Source organism: Peromyscus maniculatus, chromosome 15 (genome assembly GCF_049852395.1).
Source record: "Peromyscus maniculatus bairdii isolate BWxNUB_F1_BW_parent chromosome 15, HU_Pman_BW_mat_3.1, whole genome shotgun sequence".
In the NCBI taxonomy this organism is placed as follows: Eukaryota; Metazoa; Chordata; class Mammalia; order Rodentia; family Cricetidae; genus Peromyscus; species Peromyscus maniculatus.
This window is the reverse complement of record NC_134866.1, coordinates 57,885,941-57,904,532: the sequence shown is the minus strand read 5'-3', so window position 1 is coordinate 57,904,532 and position 18,592 is coordinate 57,885,941. Positions and strand designations below refer to the sequence as shown.

Here is an 18,592-nt window from a genome sequence, read left to right as displayed (position 1 = left end):
GTCATCCTTGTTAGCTAGCTTCCCTGGAGCTGTGGATTGTAGTCTGGTTAGCCTTTGCTTTACATCTAGTACCCACTTTTAAGTGAGTACTTACCATGTTTGTCTTTCTGGGTCTGGATTACCTTACTCAGGATGGTATTTTTTGGTTCCATCCATTTGTCTGCAAATTTCATTATGTCATTGCTTTTCTCTGCTGAGTAATACTCAATTGTGTATATGTACCACATTTTCTTTATCCATTTTTCAGTTGAGGGGCATCTAGGTTGTTTCCACATTCTGGTTATTACGAATAATACTGCTATGAACATAGCTGAGCAAGTGTCTTTGTGGTATGATTGAGCATTCCTTGGGTATATGCCCAAGAGTGGTATAGCTGGGTCTTGAGGTAGATTGATTCCCAATTTTCTGAGAAACTGCCATACTGATTTCCAGAGTAGCTTTAAAAGTTTGCACTACCACCAACAGTGGAGGAGTGTTCCCCTTGCTCCACATCCTCTCCAGCATAAGCTGTCTTCAGTGTTTTTGATCTTAGCCATTCTGACAGGTGTAAGATGGTATCTCAGAGTTGTTTTGATTTGCATTTCCCTGATGACTAAAGATGTTGAGCAATTCCTTAAATGTCTTTCGGCCATTTGAAAATTCTTCCTTTGAGAATTCTCTGTTTAGCTCTATAGCCCATTTTTGAATTGGATTGTTTGGTGTTTTGATGTCTAGTTTCTTGAATTGTTTATATATTTAGGAGATCAGCCTACACACACACACACACACACACACACAAAATATATATATATATATATCACAGTCTTTCACCACTGTAACCCTTCCCAGATTCTGCCCATTGTCCTATACATCCAACTTCATGTCTTTTTCTCTCTCAAAAATAAAAACAAAACAAAAACAAAAATGAAAATCTATGATTTTGTTGAATATATTTTCTGTGCCTTTGGCCTGACCTCCAGGAGTCCAGCTGAAGAGAGGGAAGAGGGATTTTATAAGCAAGGGGAGTCAAGATCATGACGGGGAAACCCACAGAGATAGACGACCTGAGCTCAGGGGAGCAAAAGGAGTCTAGACTTACAGCCAGGGAGTCTGCATGGGACTGACCTAGGCCCCTGGCATGTGGGTGACACTTGTGTAGCTTGGTCTGTTGTGGGGCCTCTAGCAGTGCAACCGCGATTGTCTCTGGTGCATGAGCTGACTCTTTGGAACCAATTCTCTTTGGTGGGAAGCCTCGCTCACTCTTGATGCAGGGGGGAGAAGTTTGGTCCTGCCTCAATTTGCAATGCCATGCTTAGTTGACTCCCATGGGGGCTCTGCCCCTTTCTGAGGAGGGGATGGGGGGAGAGGAAGGAAGAAAGGAGGGAGGGGCAAACTGTGGTTGGTACGTAAAATAAATTTAAAAAATTTACAATTAACCCCCCCAAACCTATCAAGACGTAAAATACCAAAACAGAATGAGACAAGAAGTCCTTACACACACACACACACACACACACACACACACACACACACACACACACACACACGGAGTCCATTTGTGTTGTCTAACTACTACTGGTCATGAGGCCTGCCCTGGAGTGGTTGATATACCCAGTGTTACTCTATTGGAGAAAGCTAATTTTCCCTTTCCCAGCAGTAATCAGTTGCCAATAGATTCTTGGTTAAGGGTGGCATTTTGTGTCAACCTCCGTTTTTCAGTGTTGGAACTTCCTCTGATTTGAACCTGTGCAGATCCTGTGCATGCTGCCACTATCTGTGTGTGTGCATGCTGCCAGTTTCTGTGTGTGCATGCTGCCACAGTCTGTGTGTGTGCATGCTGTCACAGTCTGTGTGTGTGCATGCTGTCACAGTCTGTGTGTGTGCATGCTGTCACAGTCTGTGTGTGTGCATGCTGTCACAGTCTGTGTGTGTGCATGCTGTCACAGTCTGTGTGTGTGTGCATGCTGTCACAGTCTGTGTGTGTGCATGCTGCCACAGTCTGTGTGTGTGCATGCTGCCACAGTCTGTGTGTGTGCATGCTGCCACAGTCTGTGTGTGCATGCTGCCACAGTCTCTTATGTTCACATGCTCATCTGTCCTGTTATGTTTGGAAGATGCTGTTTCCTTGGAGTCATACACCTATCCATCACCTCTGGCTCTTACAACTTTTTAAATAACTTGAGGTAATAATATTAAAAAACATAGAGAGCATGCTGGGTGCAGTGGCTCATGCCTTTAATCCTTGCATTTGCAAGGCAGATGCAGGCATCTATGCAAGTTCCAGGCCAGCCTGGTCTACATAGCAAGTTCCAGGCCATCCAGGGCTGCATAGTGAAATCTTGTCTCAAACCAAACCAAACTAAACCAAACCTGCAAGAAGGCTGAGAGCAGAATTAGAGTTAAGGAGTGAGGATGGTTCAGCTGTTAAGAGCATTTCCTGCTCCTACAGAGGACCCTTGTCAGTTCCCCCGTCATTGCAGAGAACACCCACATCCGATGGCTCACAACTGCCAGTAACTCCAGTTCCAGGGGAAGACTTTGCCCTTTTCTGGACATGTAGGCACTGGTATGCACACAGTATACATATATACAGGGACTTACACACATACTTTAAGAAAACTAAATCATTAAAAATGTTAAACGTTCACTTACCAGTTCAACAAAAGCAAGTCCTCCATAGCTGTGAGCAACAAAAAACACATTCTCAGCAGCAGATTGGGCTATGAAATGATCCCAAACATAGATTGCATGTTCTTCAGGAGAACCATTTTCCTATAAAGAAAACAAATATATATTGCATATTGTATCTAGTGATTATCACAGTAATCAGTTAAATTAAATTATATGCTTGCATACATAGCATAAGAATAAGATGGTTAGAGAACATTCAAAGAAATAAAACAAAAGAACTCTACTGAATATTTAAATTAGAGAATAGATTAGTATTAAAACTATTAGTAGATTACTGCTAAGCTTAAATAAAAATGTAATCTTTATAAACAACTTATTAAAATAAGTGCATATTAAGGGAAACAATCCATGTATACCTGTGATATTAAGATCTACTTAAACATATTAGAATTATATAATAGAACATTATGGTGGGTTTTAATAAAATAATTTAATGCTATAATATTTAGGTTACATTCTTCTATATTATCATAAAGTACTTATATTATATATCTATATATTATTTATTTGTTTTATGAGATTTTAAACAGTAAACTGAAAAAATGGTATATTCTATTGACCTCATTTAAAGGAATACATGCTTTCTAACAGCATGTTCTATACATATTTTATTTCAAGAATCAAGAGAAATCTAAACACATAAATATAGGGGCTTTTAATCTAAGATTTTAAAGCCTGGCAAATATATCCTAAAACCTCTATAGTAACTTCATTTTACTATATTTATTGCATTAGCGTTAACCAGCCTGTGGCAGGCTGGTTAAAGAAAAAATCTAGATAATATGAAAATACTGATCAAATCATAAATTGCTAAGAGTCGATCAGACCATTAAAATGTGTGTGTATCTATTCTTAGAAAAGAATTTCCTAACAACATCATGGATATTGCAAATGAAGAGAATTTATTCGTAATTTCCATCTTTAAAAAGATATATATTTGGAGACACAATGCTCTTATATTCTTTCAGCCTTTTCTCCCACAGTAATTCTCTAAGCTATAGGAAGTTGTATAGGAACTGGGCTCCACAACTATGAATTTTGATTGGCTGTGGTTTTCTGTAATGGTCTCCATAAAGTTACACCAATGTGACTGTCTCATCAAGCGCTGAACAAGGACAACAGCAATAAATAAGCTGAAGAAAAGCCCACAAGGCCTCAATCCTACACAGAGAACTACAGGCAATGGAGGAATACTGAGAGCAGGAGAGATAACCTTCCCTGGGCAAGAGCTCATCTGTTGGTCTAATAGAGAACACAATGGCCAATAGCCAGACAGAAGAAAGGATAGGCAGGGCTGGCAGGCAGAGAGAATATAGAGAAGGAGAAATCTGGGAGAGGAGAAGGAAGTATCCAGAGAAGGAGGAAGATGCCAGGGGCCAGCCACCAAGTTACACAGCAAGCCATGGAGTAAGCGTAAGATTTACAGAAGTAAGAGAATGGGAAAAGCCCAGAGGGAAAATGTAGTAGAATATTATTTTAAGGTGTGTTACTTTTGTTTATGTTGCATTTCTTTAACTCTGTAAAGCTGTGTTTCTGTGCCTGTCTAAAACACCTGATGGTCTAATAAAGAGCTGAATAGCCAAGAAGAAGGCAGGAGAAAGGATAGGTGTGGCTTGCAGGCAGAGTATATATAGAAAAAGAAAACAGGATCTAGGATCTAGCAGCCAAAGAAGGAGGAAGACACCAGGGGCCAGTCACCCAGCTACACAACAAGCCATGGAGTAAGAATAAGATTTACAGAAGTAAGAGAATGGGAAAAGACCAGAGGCAAAAGATAGACAGGATAATTTAGAGTTAAGAAAAGCTGGCAAAAAACTAAGCCAAGCTAAGGATGGGCATTCATAAGTAAGAATAAGCCTCTGTGTGTGAATTATTTGGGAGATGGGTGGTGGGGCCCCCAAAAAGAGCAAAAACAACAACACTCACCAGTTGGCTACAACAGCAAATGTCAGTCATGAAAACATACATACAAGTAACATCATAGAGACTAAGCAGGTTGAATTCAGAAATTACACACACACACACATACACATTTATGTATATAACAACTATTAGTGAAAGAAGAGGTCATCAATTTGAAAGAGAGCAAAGGGGCATATGAGAGGGTTTAGATGGAGGGAACAGAAGGAAGAATATGATGTAATTATATTATAATCTCAGAAAATTAAAACAAATAACTTTTAAAAACATGTATGTTTGGTTTTATCAAAAGGGTCTACACTGCAGCTCAGACTGGCCTGGAGCTCACGCTAGCCTGCACTGCTCTCAGACTCAGGGCTCTCTGCTTGCCTCCACCGCAGTGCTCGGGTCCAAGGCAGGACTGAACAGCACAGCTCCACCTTACAAGTCTTAGAACTCAGCTGTTGTTCCCTAGTGTCTGTCACCACGTCACATTTCCTCCCCCAGCCACCAAGTGTTGACCACTGATCACTTCCTTATGGATATCCCATGGACACTTCAACCAACCCAAACCTTCCAGAACCCTCCTGCGCCCCACATTCAGCTGAAATCTGAACATCCTCTTATACATCTCCTTCCCTTAAATTCCTCATGGAACGAATCACTTCAATCCTGCCAATCCTGCCTCCAATCCTGTCAGAACCAACCTCCCCCTCCTTAGCTTCATTTCTTCAAGTGGCTGATAACAAAGCAACAGAGTCAGAGATACCACTCTGGCTATTGGTCCTTAGCAGGTAGATGGGAGCAGCCTAGCAGTATCTATACTGAACTCACTAGATGTTTATGAGCAGCAATGAGAAGGACTGCTTCAAACTGGCTGTGGAGGAAGGAGTGATGGAAGATCACTGAGGAATCCAAGAAACAGAACAGGACAGTTAGGAGAGCTGCAGGAGTGGAGCAGTGTGACTACTCATGTGTCACTAAGCAAGGGAGAAGTGGCAACCAGGACAGAGATAACTAACAGAAGAGGTTACCTTAAATAGAGAAAGATTGTTCAAAGTGATACATGAATTCCCCTTTGAAGTACTAGTAGTATATAATTAAATAGCTTTAACAATCAAAGCATTATTTTTGTCTTGTTGATTGAATTTTTTCTTTGACAGTTTCACACACACATACGTGCACACATATGCTCACACATAGGGACACACATACATGCTGCAAGTATGCGTGCATGTGCACATGAGCGCGCACGCGCACACACACACACACACACACACACACACACACTCATACACACTGCATTCTGTCCACTCTCACCTCTTCTTACCTCCCTCTCACCCCGGCACCATCCATTTTCTACAGGTTCCTTTCCCATGTTCATGCCTTTGTTTTATTTTGTGATCCATTGATTTTAAGTAGGTCCGTATGTGTGGCCATGAATGGAAGTATCCATTGGAACCGAGGGGCTCATGGTTAGTACACAAGTGAAGATAATAATTGTCTCCCTCAGCATCCAACAGCAGCTAACAATTCAGCAGGGAGGGATAGGGTCCATGAGCCTCAACCTAATCCACTTCTGCCTGTTGACACACCCAGTTTAATGTAGGCCTAGTGCCCTCAATTGCAGCTAGTGTGAGATCCAGTTTCAACGCCATGTCCTGCATGGAAGATGACGTCCTGCAGGGAAGATGTCCTAGACTGAAGATGTTGTGAACTGAAGATGTTGCTGACTGAAGGGAGCACCATTTCCCTCCTCTGGCTCTTCTATTCTTTAGACTCTCTCTCTACAATGTCCCCAAGCCTTGGAGAACTTTAAACATCATTTATTTTAAGAATCTTGAGCAATTAACAGACTTTTATTTAATATTCAAAGAACTAATTTTTTAAAAGGCAAGAAAAGAGATAAACCTTTGTCCTAAAAGACTTGACTTCTCTATATAACTATCTCAGAAAGTTTTCGGAAGCTCAGGCTTTCATTTGTTTACTTATTTATACCACCATCATTGGAGCATTTACAAAATCCTGTGAAATGGTTGTAGGTGTCTACAACTGCTATGTATGGAAATTAATACAAAGACCATAGTTCTAAATATATACTTCTGAAATATTACATTACTGACATGATAAACTAAAGCTTCATTTTTATAAATGAGATGATGCTGCATCTAGGTAAAACAGCATTATTCTAACCTATAGCCCATATTGTGCCAATAATCATGTTAAGTTTAGAAACTATAATTTAGAGAGAATGTCACTGATAGTACATTTTGAAACAAAACAGATTTCAATGAGGACAAACTTTATAATACAGAAATACAAACAAACAGAATGTATTCTACAGGATTCTCTATGAAGTTCCATTTTGTACTGAGTAATGTGTAAGCAGGAGACAGGGTGGAAGATGGTGGCTAGAACATGGAAACGAACTGGAGGCATGAAAAGCGGGAAGCCCATCAGCTGGAGCGGGCAGGCAGCAGAGAGCACAGATTCCATGGAGTGGGTGATGATGCCCAGTGCCCAGGATGCAGGCCGGCCCCCCTGTTGTGCTCTGGCCATCAGCTGCTAAATGCCAAGAAGACACGCTGCAACAACCAAGCCTTATCAACCAGGCCAGGTTCTACCCCACCTGAGCTGATAACACACAGAACTATCCAAACAACATTTGCATATTTGTGTAATTATTTTCTTTTTTTTTTTTTTTTTGTTTGTTTTTCGAGACAGGGTTTCTCTGTGTAGCTTTGCGCCTTTCCTGGAGCTCACTTGGTAGCCCAGGCTGGCCTCGAACTCACAGAGATCCGCCTGACTCTGCCTCCCAAGTGCTGGGATTAAAGGCGTGCGCCACCAACGCCCGGCTGTGTAATTATTTTCTAAGGTTAATTAGCTCCTGTAATGCCTTTTGCCCTTTGAGACTGCTTACAGTGACAGGTTCACATATTTTCTGAACCACTGCCAAATCTGACAGCTTTTTCTTCAGCTAACCTGTTGCTACAAAGTTATGAAATGAGTGACCCTATAATATATACTTTATACTTACAATTCATTTAAAAAGCAAGATAAAAATGTAATAAATAGAAAGATCTCTTAAAATTCCCATTTTAAAAGTCAATACATAAAGGCATTACACACTGGAAGAGTATTAACATTTCCATGACAACAATCTAATATAAAAATTTATAACTTTAAATTAGCACATGCCAATGTCACTAATTCAGCTATGCCACCCACAGATGGCACCCATAGATGGACATTAATCTGCATCCACTACATCCCCTGCCAGCTGCCCCTAGGGCCAGCCTTTATTTCTTTCTATACTGGAGGTCCAACTGGAGAATGAACACTATATGAAATATACATCTGTTTGTAGACCAAATTTATTTAAAGTTGAAGTTTCTCCTAAAAAACTAAGATGTTCTATTAGGAAAGGATGTACCAATAAAATCCAAATAGGAAGCCAATGATAAATCAGATGGATTAAGACACAAAATGTAGGATGAGATCTACATGAACAGCCTGGGCATGAGTGGGAGCAATGAAGGGCAAGGGTCGAGGGAAAAAGAGCGGGAGATCCCAGCTGGATCAAGAACAGGGAGGGAGAACAAGGAATGGGAGACCATGGTAAATGAAGACCACATGAGAAAAGGAAGAAACGAAGAGCTAAAGAGGCCCACAGAAATCCACAAAGATACCCCCACAAAAGACTGCTGGCAATGGTTGAGAGACAGTCCAGACTGACCTACTCTGGTGATGGAATGGCCAAACACCCTAATAGTTGTGCCACAAACCCCATCCAAGGACTGAGGAATCTGGATGCAGACATCCACGGCTAGGCCCCTGGTGGAGCGCTGGGAGTCTAATTAGCGAGAAAGAGGAGGGTTTATATGAGCGAGAATCGTTGAAACCAAGGTTGGATAAAGCACAGGGACAAATAGCCAAACGAATGGAAACACATGAACTATGAACCAAAGACTGAGGGGCCCCCAACTGGATCAGGCCCTCTGAATAGGTGAGACAGTCGATTGGCTTGATCTGTTTGGGAGGCATCTATGCAGTGGTACCAGGTCCTGGGCTCATTGCATGAGTTAGCTGTTTGAAACCTGGGACTTATGCAGGGATACTTGGCTCAATCTGGGAGGAGGGGACTGGACCTGCCTGGACTGAGTCTATCAGGTCGATCCCAGTCCTCGGGGGAGACCTTGATCTGGAGGAGGTGGGAATGGGAGGTGGGCTGGGGGGAAGGGGAGGGGGGCAGGAAAAGCGAGAACAAGGGAATCTGTGGCTATTATGTAGAACTGAATAGTATTGTAAAATAAATAAAAAAAATATGAAAAAAAAGAAAAAAAAAGACACAAAATGTAATCATAATTTTGTATCCAGCAAAGCCACAGTTACACAATGAAAGAAAATTCCCAACTCCACAGAATATATCTTTAGGAGAAATGAAACTTAAACATTTTTCATTCTTTAACTATAATTCTGTTGTTTAATACACATAAATTAAAAATTTTACCAGCAGTCATTAGATAAGAGTTCTATCATGACAGTTAGGGTGTTCGGCCATCCCATCACCAGAGTAGGTCAGCTCAGGCACTCTCTCGACCATTGCCACTAGTCTATATGGAGGTATCTTTGGGGATTTCTGGGGACCTCTCTTGCAGAGATCTAAGGCCAAACCCCAGGTGGAGCTCCAGGAGTCCAATCGGCGAGAGAGAGAGAGAGAGAGAGAGAGAGAGAGAGAGAGAGAGAGAGAGAGAGAGAGAGAGAGAGAGAGAGAGAGAGAGAGGAAGGATTGTATGACAAAGAGATATCGAGGCCATGATTGGAAAAAGCACAGGGAAAATAGCCAAACTAGCAGAAACACATGAACTGTGAACCAATAGCTAAGGAGCCCCCTTGGAACTGGACCAGGCCCTCTGAATAAGTGAGACAGTTAGTGAACTTGAACTGTTTGGGAGGCCCCCAGGCAGTGGGACCAGAACCTGTCCTTGGTGCATGAGCTGGCTTTTTGGAACCTAAGGCCTATGCTGAGACACTTTGCTCAGCCTTGGTACAGGGAGGAGGGAACTGGACCTGCCTCAATTGAATGGATCAAGCTGGGCTGACTCCCCAGGGGGAGGCCTGGCCTTGGAGAAGGTGGGAATGGGTGGTGGGATGGGAGGAGGGAAGACAGGGGAATCTGTGGCTGATATGTAAAATAAAATTAATTATAAAATAAGAATATTTATAAAAAATTAAAAATTTTATACTCATGAAAACATTTAATGAAAATATCTGAATATAAAATATATTTTATAAACTACACAAGCTATTATTTTATTTTACTTATTCCATTAAATAAATCTGACTGAAATTTATACTCATTTCTCCCTATTTTAAACATGCAAACTTTTACAGATTGAACATATTTGGCTCAGCAATTTAAAGGACTAGGCATATATATTATTACACAAAATTACCGGTAAAGTATGCATATAATGATAACATTAAAAAATCAAAACCATATTTGGTCTCTAAATAGTAAGTGGAATCACATGAGGATACCATTATTAAACATTTGGTTCTAAAATGAAATTTTATAAAGTTAAATTTTGAGCTGAATAAAAATAAGAAACAACTTATTATCCTAGTTAGGGTCTCACTACTGCTGTGATAAAACACCATGACCAAAGCAACTTGGGGAGGAAAGGGTTTATTTGGCTTACACTTCCACGTCACTGTTCATCATGAAGGAAGTCAGGACAGGAACTCACAGAGGGCCGGAACCTGGAGGCCGAGGCCTTGGAGAGGTGCTTCTTCCTGGCTTGCTCCCCATGGCTTACCAAGCTTGCTTATAGAACCCAGGCCTTCCACCAGCCCAGGGGTGACTCTACTCATAATGGGCTGGGCCATCTCCCGATAACCACTAATGAAGAAAATGCTCTACAAGCTTGCTACAGCCTGAGATTCATTGAGGCCTCTCCTCTCAGATGACCCTAAGCTTGTGTCACAGTTGACATAGAGCCAACACACCTATAAAATCAAAATATCTTGAAACTCTTTCCCTTCACTTTTTAGATGACAAGATACTGTTAATAGTAATTAACCCTAAGAGTATACTACCAGTCAACATGACTACTTTCATAAATTATAACTGGTTATGCAAGAAGATATTTGTAATAAATATAATTGACAAAAGTTCAGTATTAAAAACTTTATCAAACATATTAGAAATGAGCATATAGTTCAAATGTCACATGCACAGAATAAATTCTGAATTAGATTTCCAACTCCTCATTGTCTTTTTTTCTTCACTTTTTCCATCTTGTCAAGTGGTAACTTGACTTATCCACTTGTTCATATCCAAATCTGGAAGTCAACCAAGACATCTCCTCTAACTATACCTTCCACATTTACTTGGGTTAACTTATCCTCAATATATTTCCAGATCCATAAACTTCTTTTGGTCTCCTCTCTCAGTACCCTAGCTCAAGGATCACCATGTCTTATCTATAGTGCTACCCACTGGACTTTGTCGCTTTTTTTCTCCTAGTCATTATTTACAATGAATTTCTGACATAGATACTTCTGATAACCCTATTTATGACAATTTGCTTAAGTTCACACACTTGCTAAAGTGCAAACTAGTCTGTTTGGTTATAGTGTCAAGTAAAACATTGTTTACTTATTGTGGGGGCAAAAGAGGGAAGATGAGAGGGTGAGCTGAAGGAGCCCATTCTCTCCTTCCATCTTGTCGAAGTAGGATCTCTCTTGTTTCTCCTACAGAGTAGCCACGGCTAGCCCAAGAGCTCTCAAGTGGTTCTCCTATCTTTGCTGCCCATTACACACTCGAAGAGCTAGGATTTAAAGGGTGTAGCGCCACATTTGGATTACTGTTTTAAAAAATACATTTTGACAATATTTTTACCTCTATCAACTCCTCCAGATCATCTACACCTCTCTATCCACTCAACTTCATGTTTCTCTCTCTCAAAAGAATAAAAAATAACTTAAAAAATTAATACAAAAAATGCAAAGACAAAACAAAAATGTATATTCGTGTGCACTAATACACAGAGTGGGGGGGAGAGAGAGAGAGAGAAAGAGAGAAGGGGAGAGAGAGACAGAGGGGGGGAGAAAGGGAGGGAGGGAGAGAGAAGAGAGAGAGAGAGAGAGAGAGAGAGAGAGAGAGAGAGAGAGAGAGAGAGAGAGAGAGAGAGAGAGAGAGAGAAAGAAACCTCACAGCACAACATGGGATCCATTTTGTCTTAGCCAATATTCCTGGGCCCTGGGTCTGCCTGGAGTGTGGTCGATCCATCTGTGACAGCCCCTGGAGAGAACTAATGTTCAGTTTCCTGGCGGTGTCTATTGCTGACAGCACTCACAACCCCTGCACAGGTTCCCATCAGACAAAGGGCAGCACTCAGATGGGGAAGTGGACAGAGCCCCACCCCTCACCAGGAAGCTAAGTGCATTTCACTCTTCGTGGTTCTGATGCTGTGCAACAAGCACTTTCACCTGCTGATCCATCTTCCTGGTCCTCATGGTCTGAATTTCAATACCGATACCCATCCTTTTAGATCATATATGGCAAAGAGTTAAAAAAATTCTCAAGCTGACACAAACTTGTCTTTTTAACCGTCTAAATATAAAATTTGAACCAAAATTACCAAGTTAGTTGTAAAAGAACAGAAAAGAATAAATAAATATGACTCAACACTTTACAGATGTGCTGTGAATGCTAGATGATCAGACACTAGAGCATAAAACAGGCTGTGCTCTGGAATGGGAAGCAGAAAAAGCTAGCAGATTCTTAAGTCCAAAACTGTGCACCTGATGCGTCCACTCATTTTAATAAAATGTAGACATTCTCCTTAGTGTAACCTACAATGCAGGCATAATAACAATTGCAGAAAGTACTTCTTTCTATAGTATATAACATGTCAGGCATGACTCACAATATAAATATTAGCACACCCTATGAGTTAGGAACTATTACTATCCTTACAGTCACATAAGAAGACAAAGACTGATTAAGCAACTTATACAACATGAATCATAATGTATAGCAGACCTAGAATTCAAAGCTAAGTAGTTTAATTTCTTAATTTTAATCCTAATATATACATAGTCATTAATATTGAAACACATGCAGTATCTCCTACTTTATGTAGACATATCTAGCATTGACACCCTGCATAACAATAATCCAAAGAGTGAAGGGTCTCAAACACAAATGCACAAGAACTTGATTTAGGCATATACTATAATCTACGGGTCAGGTTCACTTCAAAAACTACCTTGGAAAAAGAAAGAAGATTTATTTTCTGAAAATTCAATGTATCTGCTCTTCTTTAACTTTGCAACTTTAGAGAGAAACCGAGGTTAACTTAAAACATACTATTTTCTGCTGTGTATTTATCTATGGTAACACACAAGGCTAAATGAAAGAAACTGAAACAAAAGATTCAATACATTGTTATCTAATTGATTGGAAAAACTAGTAAAACTGAAACCATAGCATTAGAATGAGAATTGGTGTCCAAAGGAGCAGAACATGAGAGGAAGAAGTGGTTGTAAGGAGTCATAAGTGAAAACATTTTGGGTAATCGAAATGTTTGTACTTTGTTGCCATGACTGCAGTGATGTTTACAACAATGGCGTACATTTACCAAGTCACTCAGCAATATGAAACCCATATTGCTGATAATGATAACTGATCGTATTTTTTTTAAGTTTTGTTAAAACATAGTCACACATTCTTGATTATGTATTATCTATGGTTGCTCTTGCTCTACAGCAGTGGAGCTGAGTAGTTGAGACAGTATATTCTGCAATTGTCAATTAATTATCATCTTTTTCTTATGAAAGAAAACATTTGTCAAATCCTGCTTTCAATATTTATGGTCTCAGCTCTACTTTTGAATGTCACATTAAACATCCAAGTCTGATTAGATTACCCCTAAGTCCCAAGAAGACTACAGTAAAAGATGTCTTTAAACAAAGACAAATTCACAATGCCTAGCAGAACAAGGCAGGAAAAAATGTCAGTTTAGAAGAGATACCTCAGATAGATAAGTAATAATTTACTGGGTCTGACAAAGTCTAATGTTATAGTTGCCATTGAAAATGTGGAACCAACTCTGTTTAAGAATCCTCAAAAATGTACAAGAATGCAAATGCATCTACACTTATCATCCTGAACAAAACTCAACTCTAAGTGGATCAAAGACTTCAACATAAGGCAGATACTCTGAATCCCTAAGACGAGACAGTGAGGAATATTCTTGACATCATTAGCACAGGAAAAGACTTTCTGAACATGACACGGACAGCACAGGAACTAAGGACAACAACAAATGAATGGGACCTCATGAAAGCTTCTGCACGGCAAAGGACGCCAACAATCAGACGGAGTGCCAGCCTACCGAATGGAAAAAGATTTTTACCAACTACGTATCTGATAGAGGGCTAAGAACAAAAATATATAAAGAACTAAAAAAACTGGGTATCAAGAAAACAAATAACCTAATTAAAATGGGGAACATATCTAAACAGAGAATTCTCTATAGAGGAAAGTCAAATGGCTGAGAAGCACTTAGAGAAATTTCATACATCCTTAGTCACCAGGGAAATGCAAATCAAAATTACTTTTGATAGTCTACCTTGGCACAGTCAGAATGGTGAAGATGAATAGAACAAATGACAGCTCCTGCTGGCCAGGATGTGGAGTAAAGGGAACTCTCATCTATTGCTGGTGGGTGTGCAAATTTGTACAGTCACTATAAAAAATCAGTGTGGTAATTCCAAAGGAAACGGAATAGATCTACTCCAAGATCCAGCTGTACCACTCTTGGGCACATACCCAAAGGACTCTACATCCTACTACAGAGACATTTACTGAACCATGTTCATTGCTGCTCAGTTCATAATAGCCAGAGATTGGAAACAGCTGAGATGCTTGTCAGTGGATAAATGATTAAAGAAAATGCGGTACCATTTACACAATGGAATATTAGTACTCAAGCATCAGGGGGGGGGGGGACCATTAAACTTAAATCATTTGCATGTAAATGGAGAGAGCCAGAAAAAAAGAATCATCCTAAAAGAAGCAGCACAGACCCCAAAAGACAAATATGGTATGCATTCATTTGTATGTGGATGTCAGCTGTTAAGTCCTCGATACACTATGGTCCACAGAAACACAGAGGTTAGGTACAGGGTAAGGGACTAGGGGGAGAATGGATCTCCCTAGGAAGGGGAATAGAACAGACAGTTGTGGATGAATGAGGGGGTTGGAGGGCAGGAATGGGAGGATCAAACAGGAAGGAGAGAAGACTGGGGCAAGAGAAGGAATATGAGGAGAGACAGCTAAAACTAATGGCCATGTTAGGGATCCTATGGAAAACAAACACAGTAGAAGCATCCTAAAATACATGAAGGCAATCTAAAGGAAATCACCTAATAACAGGTATTGTTGTGAGGACCAGCCTTCAGGAGCTCAGGGATAGAGGGGGATCCACTTCCACTGAGTCAGTGAACTACTCAATTGACTTTTCTATCTGAGGGAGTGAAACTTAATTCTCTAGGGCCAGCGAAAAAGGGACACACACACACACACACACACACACACACACACACACACACACACACACACGCGCGCGCGCACACACACACACATACAAACATACACACATGCGCGCGCACACACACGCACACACACATGCAAACATACACACACACACACACACACACACACACATGCGTGCGCGCGCTTGCACACACAGACACATACACACACACATACACGTCCAAGAACTCAGGGTCTCACCCAGGGTGCTGATGAATGGCAAGCCTTCAGCAGGTCAGAGAAACTGAAGAGGAGATGCAGAGCAGGCAAACTACTGGACAGACCCACACAAAAGAATTTTTCTGAGGGCCAAAACTTAGTTCTTCATTTTATTCTTCTTTCTTATGCTTGTTTTACGTCTTTCTCTGTGCTGTTCTTTTGCACTGATGTTTACCTTCTGTCTATTCTTATTTTTTCTCTTACAGCTTATATATCCCAGCAAAATCTCTCAAGCAATATAAAAATTACAATGTGGGTACATTCTATTTTTCAAGTGCATGGCTACAATGAATACAAGTAAAAAACAGCATGTTTTTCATATCCCTTATACGATTAAACATTTTACATATTACAGGTGAAAAAAATACCAAGTTGTCCCAAGAACCCACATACCCATTGGGTACCCATTCATACCCAAGCAACTTGTTATAGATTAACAGTGTGTAAGCAAGCAAGGTATATTTCTCTGTCAGTTCTTTTGCTGGCAGGCTGCATTTTGCAATTCAAAGAAAAGATCAATCACTTTATTATTTATCTCAAAAGGTAATCTTATAAGAAATCTTAAAAGAATCACAAATTTAAACTTTTATATACGAAAAACAATCAGTCAGCTCTACTTTAAATCCTGAGGGTACATACCCATTCATCAACAGTTTTTTATATCAGGAAGCTGAGGGCAGAAATGGGTACAAGGAACTATCATCGCCCTTGATCACTAACCCATCCTAGCAAGAAAGGCACATCAGCCAGCTATAGCCAGGCTACCAATATTCCTGTTCCCTGATCTCCACAAGTCCCTCACTCAACTATTAAAAGTGTGTCTTTATAAACTTTAAATTGTTCCCCAAGATTTTCTACCTCAAAGTCATTAACAAAAACATCTTAAACTAACCTTAAGTCATTGTTTAAAGCTTTGTTTTAGCTATGATGCACACTGAAATTCCTGAACACATCTCCCACATTACGATTAAAACAACTTTAGCTTCTTGGACTCAATTGTTTTTCTTAATCATTAACCTAAGCCACAGTCTACATGGTTCAAGAGAACTCAGAAGTTCTAGCTGAGTGACAGACACTTCCTTGGTCCTATTTTTTTTTTATCCTTTTTACCCCCTGCTTTATCAGGGGTGAGGGCAACACCATATCTTGCCTTTACCTATATTAATTTCCCCACTAAACTAACCTCTATCATAACACCTTACTATATTTGTCAAAAACCCTTAAGCTTCAAAATTCCATTTAAACTAAAAATATTATTTTATAAAGTCATTGCTTCAATTAAATAGTACAACTTGAGAGGAAATCATAATAATCCACAGGTTAAAAACACCCAGTAGAACAGGATATTTCCATGAGATAATCATGCCAAATTAAAGATAATCTCCCCACAACCATTCACACCATGCCAGATACCAGAGAAAAATGGCAGCAGCAAACTTGTAAAGGCACAGCAGTAGCAAGAGACACTCTGGAGCCAAAGACCTCTGGGCCTTGCTTAGCTGAGATTCACCCATCAGTGCCTTGCACTCTAGTTGGCCAATCTCCTGTAGTTAATCACCACCTGCTGCTCTTTTGACATGGTCATCGGCAAATAGGGGAGATCGAACCCCAACTGGACATCCCCCATCACCAAATGAAGCTTCCAGTGCCTGGAATGAGTTACATGTAATCTAGTTATTGGACAAGGGGGCCCCATTGAATTTCCCAAACAACCTATGCTGTTACTGTGCCTATTGGTTACTCTCCCCAAACTGACAGCAAAACTCAATTACTGAAGGCAACATCTAGACAACCCATTGAACATGGAGAAAATAAGTTGGTGCCCACTTATAGACTTCACCTCAATAGACGTGTTCATCATACTGGAAAGCATTCTGTACTCTCAAAGGAGATGGGTACACTCCAACCCAGCTACAAATCCTTAGATCTATAATGATGGCCTGCCTGCGAGATGAACTAATGCAATAGAGGCAGAAAGCTTGTGGGAGCAACCAACCAATATCTGATGGGACTTAAGGCCCACCCCATGAGATGAAATGCACCCCCATCGCCGACACTATTTGGGTGGCCTGAGACTAGAAAGCACAGCGATCTAGGGAAAAACAAAATACTACTGTTCTGTTAAGGAACACAGAAATCACTCCTAATGACATTCTGCTGTACTTGTAGATCAGTGTCTTGCTCAACTCTCATCAGAGAAGCTGCCTCCTACAGCACAAGGGAATAAACACAGAGTCCACAGCCAGACATTATGTAGAGCGTGAGAGACCTCGGAACACATGGTCCTAAATGGAATGTTTTCATCAAATTTCTCCCTTCTGGCCTCAGGGAGCTTTGCTAAGCAAGAAGCAAAATTTGTGAGAGGCAGAGGAAATGGAGGAAACCAAGGACCCAAGGCCTTCTAGATACAAGAGTGATGACTTACATATGAACTCACAGACTGTGACAGCACACTCAGGGCCTGCATGGGTCCTGGTGAGATGTGGTCTCAACACCAAGGGGAGAAGTAGACGCATCCCCCATCTCTAAGCCAGAAGCTATCTCCAGTGTATAACCACTTGCAAAGTAATAATTAGTTTTCTCTAAGGGAGTCTCACTGAGTAAACAAAGTACATTTAAGGGCAGGCCCCATGCCCAGCAGCAGATGGCTAACACATGAACTCAATGGCATTCCAGGAGGTTGTCTCAATGCTGTGTCAGAACCTTTTATTTATATATGTAGTTCTACTTTTAATTTTTTTTTTCTTCTTCTTCTTCTTCTCCTTCTCTTCCTCCTCTTTCTTCTTCTTTTAACCTTGTAGGTCCCAGTTCTGTGTTTTTAAGGGATTCCTGTGTATATAATCGTGTGTCACTGTGGCTATATGTGTTTTTTGTCTCTTTTTCCTGTTCATTTCATTTATTATAATCGTTGCTTTATTTTATTAATATTCTTTAGATGTCTGTTTTCTACAAAGAGACAAAAAGGGGGTGAATTCAGGTGGGAGGGGAGGTAGGAAGGTTCTTGGAGAAGTTGGGGGAAGAGAATCAATATATTTAAAAAATCTATTTTCAATAAAAGGAAAATAGAAAGCTTTGGGAGAAGATTGCAGGTGCTTCTGAGATTGAAAGAGAATGGGAAGCGCATTTTAGAATCAGGCTTTTTAAGAAGCAGGTATTTTTAGGCCACATGGGGATTCAATGGTCTGTGCTGTACCCTGA

At 40.4% G+C, this 18,592-nt stretch overlaps 1 protein-coding gene across 12 annotated transcripts in view; it reads right to left on the bottom strand.

The window, feature by feature from the left end:
• Positions 1-18,592, bottom strand: part of Arb2a (ARB2 cotranscriptional regulator A) — a 448,678-nt gene that overhangs the window by 182,621 nt on the left and 247,465 nt on the right. For all 12 annotated transcript variants that reach the window (XR_013044776.1, XM_076552005.1, XM_076552006.1 and 9 more), the window contains one exon: positions 2,632-2,751. Coding sequence is in view for 11 of the 12 variants with exons in the window: in XM_076552005.1 (XP_076408120.1) it covers positions 2,632-2,751 (120 nt within the window). In the remaining variant the exon portion in view is untranslated. The remainder of the gene's footprint in view (positions 1-2,631; positions 2,752-18,592) is intronic.